Source organism: Harmonia axyridis, chromosome 5 (assembly GCF_914767665.1).
Source record: "Harmonia axyridis chromosome 5, icHarAxyr1.1, whole genome shotgun sequence".
In the NCBI taxonomy this organism is placed as follows: Eukaryota; Metazoa; Arthropoda; class Insecta; order Coleoptera; family Coccinellidae; genus Harmonia; species Harmonia axyridis.
Window position 1 is genome coordinate 7,352,938 of NC_059505.1, and position 4,175 is coordinate 7,357,112.

The window sequence follows — 4,175 nt, forward strand, 5'->3', positions numbered from 1 at the left end:
CTGCACTTGTATTATAAATAACTATTCTGGCCCTAAACCTCCACATATGTAATTACACCATTCGGTTAAATTTGATCTACTCAAGATCAGTAGAATTTGAAATGGTAAAATAACGAATTAATAAATAATTACGAAATATATGCAATAATTCACGATAGTCCGTCTATTGAAAAAAATTGAGATTTTGAGCGCTTGTCATTCGTGCGCCGCATAACATAACTGAATATAGGCGTTAGGTTAAGTGGAATAGCTTTGCTAGACTTTGCCCTGGATATTATGATTGTCAGACATTGTTTTGTTTTCTGAATAAAGAAAGACACTATTCATTTATTTAACATGCCATATTTATCGATTGATATATCTAGATCAGGAGTTCCAATAATAAAGTATTTTATAAACGAAAATTGTATATCAGATCTATTTTTACGGAATTACTAGAATTTTTTTTTCATGTTTGCTTGGATTTTCTGAAGCTCAAAAGACGTGATCCACATAAAATGGTTCAAAATCGTTATTGTTCATCTACATGCAACTTTAGAACAAGGTTCTTTCTGTTGTCATTTGCCTGAATTTTGTATTGATGATGCGATCAAAAAATTCTTCATCAAGCTTAAAACTGTTATTTTTGATTTGCTCACAAAATCTCAATTCAGTTAGATGTATTGAATTTTTTAATTCTTCTTATTCATGTAATGAGATCAACATTAAATTGGTACTGTTGAAATTATTAGGAAAGTAACATTTCAAACAGACATATTTACGGAAAACTCAGTTAATTATTGTCAATTGATAGCGGAAATGGAAAAACGTTTTTTCCTGGTTGAGCTATTCAGTGAAATTTTTTATAACCCTAAGTTATTAAATTCTTACATGATTTGTGTTCAAAAGACTGAATTAATAAATCCCAGAATAATAAACATAGTTTGTTGTCCTCTGCAGCCATAGTGTAGTTACAGACAAATGCTAAGGGGTCACCTGACATTTCACATAACTGGAATAGGCTTGATTGGTCACAACTACATAAAATCAGTGGAACTTGACCAATACGCAATGCATATCTTTAGTTACATGTCCTCACAGCTGCTGATTGTACTATAGATTTCCGACTTAAATAATAAATTTTTTCCTCAAACGATTCCAAAGTTTTATTATCAAATAATACAAAATGTACATAAGTTTATATATTAAATTAAGTTAATTACATATTATTTTTTCTTTTTTGCCATCAAAATTGATTTTCTATATTTCGATGGTGAAATATATGCCTTGTTTTCCCACAAAGGGGCTCCTCCAAAACTATTAGAAAATATCTTGATAGGGTTCAAGACAAATCGGGGCCCTATTTCTGAGAGAGCACCATCTTCTGATAAAATCTGAAAATTTCTAAACCATATTGTGTTATCTAATATTGTGAAAGAATACACATGATCAAAAAATGGTTGACTTTTTGGATGTTTATTGGGTACTCCAAATACTTGAGTTAATAATTCCTTCATCAACATATAGTGTGGACTCTCTGTAAACTGTTTATCAAAGCTCAATAAAGGTCTGGAGCCTCGTAAGCAATTCCCTGTGAACTTTAATTCTGCCATAGTGTGTACTGAAAAAAAATTGTTCATTAGTTACATTCCAATTTAAGATACTATAATTGAGTTTAAGGATTATGGCTTGGTTTAGTGATATCTAATTGCTGACATACCGTTCTCCACTAGAAATTTTATTGATGGACCATTTGGAATGTTTGATAGCCACATATATAAATCTTGTTTTTTCCTTCCTTCAAATAACATAACCTTAGAACAATTTTTCATTTCAGCTACTTCGTTGATTACTGACAACGTCTTCTGTCTTTCCATTTTGGCTTCTGTTTTATGATGAGGCATAATTGTTTTCAAGTCTGCCATGAGATGCCTATGCCGGTGATTAATACCTCTCGTAGCAAGAACCAACACTCTTTGTCTGTTGATCCATTTTGCCTTAAATGAAATAATTTTTACCAATGAAAGATTATGACTGTGAAATTTAAATGTAGTTGTATAGGCCTCAGTCTAGTATACCTATTTGAATCAAAATTACTTACCTTCTTAGGTTCCGGTTCATCAATTCTTGTGGATGGTAGCGGTTTCTCTTCCTCAGTTTCAACTTCTCTATTTTCGGACCTCTTACGTTTTTTCGATAGTTTTGTCATATTGAATTGATAACACTCGTGCTTTCTGTTCAAAAAATTTATTATACTACGACAAGCATGGAAATTCTTCGACCGAATTGAGGTTAATGTACTGTTAAAAATATAGAATGTCCGACGAATTTTTCTTCTTCTTAATGAAAAGACCTTTCACGCGGTCCGAACATCGCCGGAAAACAAAAGTAGCCACTAGTTGTTTTTAATAATAATGATAATGAACAATCTATGACAAATAGCAATTATTCAATTCTTACAATAAAAAAAAATACTTCTGTATGTGTATTAGAATATTTCTTCTCAACAAGTCAACAACGTAACTGATTTCGTTTTGTTTTAATGCAGCAGATACGAGCGAATTCAAACTTTGCATGTGAAGGTGAAAAATAGAATGATGATCGCTTCATCATAACAATAATTCAATAAAAATATCTCAATATATTCTCAAGGCATCTGAGATTAAGAATGCAGCGCCAAGGTGAGCAAACGTAAAACTATAAATGTTGACATTGGAGTGTTTTGTTGTATTAGTTGTGTGTGTATTTGCGTTCTTAAAATTCGATTTCACAATACATATAAAAAGTTTTCAGACTTCTATAATGAACAAGTGTGTTACTGTGTATATTTTATTTTCATTTTAGGTAAAGGCGGTAGATATCATCATTTGTTTCAGTTCAGTCTAGTGATATTGAAAGTTATGCAAGGATGGAAGACTTCGAAAAATGACGAATAACAATCGTGTGCATATAATATGTGAACGGTTCAATCAACATTATTATACTACAGGATTCTAATAGTACCTTTTTTAGGTCCAAACTGGAATCTGTAAACGATTATTATTATTATTATTATCTCCATAAATATAATCTAAAATTTCATGTGCTATCAGTGCTTACCTCGATAAAAATAATCATCATCGATAAAATGCAGGGAACATACTTTCATATTTCTTGTCACTGGTTTATCGATTTTGAATTTCAGTTGCCAAGCTTTATGTTGATCCATCAGCACTTTACTCCCCAATTTCTCTTTCATCCAAACACGATATTTATTACCAGTTTGAGGGAAAGCATGGAACTTGATATTTGACCTTTTTTTTCCCAGGAAGAACACTGAGGAACTGAACAATAGCGATTCGAACGACTCATAACTATTGAAATGATTCAAAAAATATATAAATATTTGTTAGAATATCACACAAAAACAAAGCAGAATGCTAGAACCTCAGAGGAATGACTACCTCTGAGGCAAACCATGTCAACATTTCTAGTTACTCTGATTGTCACCAGGTAGCGTAGCGCTTATCTTGATTCGCCTATAGGCCTGAATAGATAAAAATTTAATTTGTAATGTAAATTTTCAATTCGTATGTTCATCTCAAATTTTAAGGGGATCATATCATCAAAACCCGTCATCTAGATAACCTAACCGACAACAACGACGTCATGATTAATTACATTTCTTATAAACCTATATTCAAATTCCACCGTTTATAAGCTCCTGATGTGCTTTTATCGAATTTTGATTCAATTCTTATATTATGAAAGCAATGTCTTAGCATGTTTGTATAGTATTGATAACTATTTGAATCAATTAGTTTGATATCAACTAAGTATGAATGTGGTAGGAGGATCAATAAATAATATTTTGTAATGATTGTATTATTTATGTTTGTGATTTCCGAAGTTTGAGCCGGTAATGGTCTTGAACGATAAGTTTCGACTCACTAATCACGAATTCGTGGTGAAATTGGATTCTGTCCGGCCGACTGACGTCCGTAAACACGATAACTCTCGAACGAAAAGACCAAGAATCTTAAAATATTCATATTCATATTCATTCAATAAACATGGATTTTCGAATTTTGTTTTCCCAAGATGCCTAAAAACATCTTATTTATTATGTTGCGTACCTTTAGCTAGCTATTCTATGTTATTCTGAGACTGTCTGGAAAACTGTCACATTTGACATTTGACAGAAATTATTTTGTGGT

At 31.7% G+C, this 4,175-nt stretch overlaps 1 protein-coding gene across 1 annotated transcript; it reads right to left on the bottom strand.

The window, feature by feature from the left end:
* Window positions 1–1,130: 1,130 nt before the first annotated feature.
* On the bottom strand, window positions 1,131–2,282 carry LOC123680424 (ribosome biogenesis protein BRX1 homolog). The gene is made up of 3 exons (XM_045618319.1): window positions 2,081–2,282; window positions 1,700–1,976; window positions 1,131–1,600 (listed from the first exon to the last, which is right to left on the bottom strand). Exons 1-3 carry the CDS (start codon window positions 2,186–2,188, stop codon window positions 1,206–1,208), a joined length of 780 nt encoding a protein of 259 aa, XP_045474275.1. The 5' UTR covers window positions 2,189–2,282; the 3' UTR covers window positions 1,131–1,205.
* Between the last annotated feature and the right edge of the window lie 1,893 nt (window positions 2,283–4,175).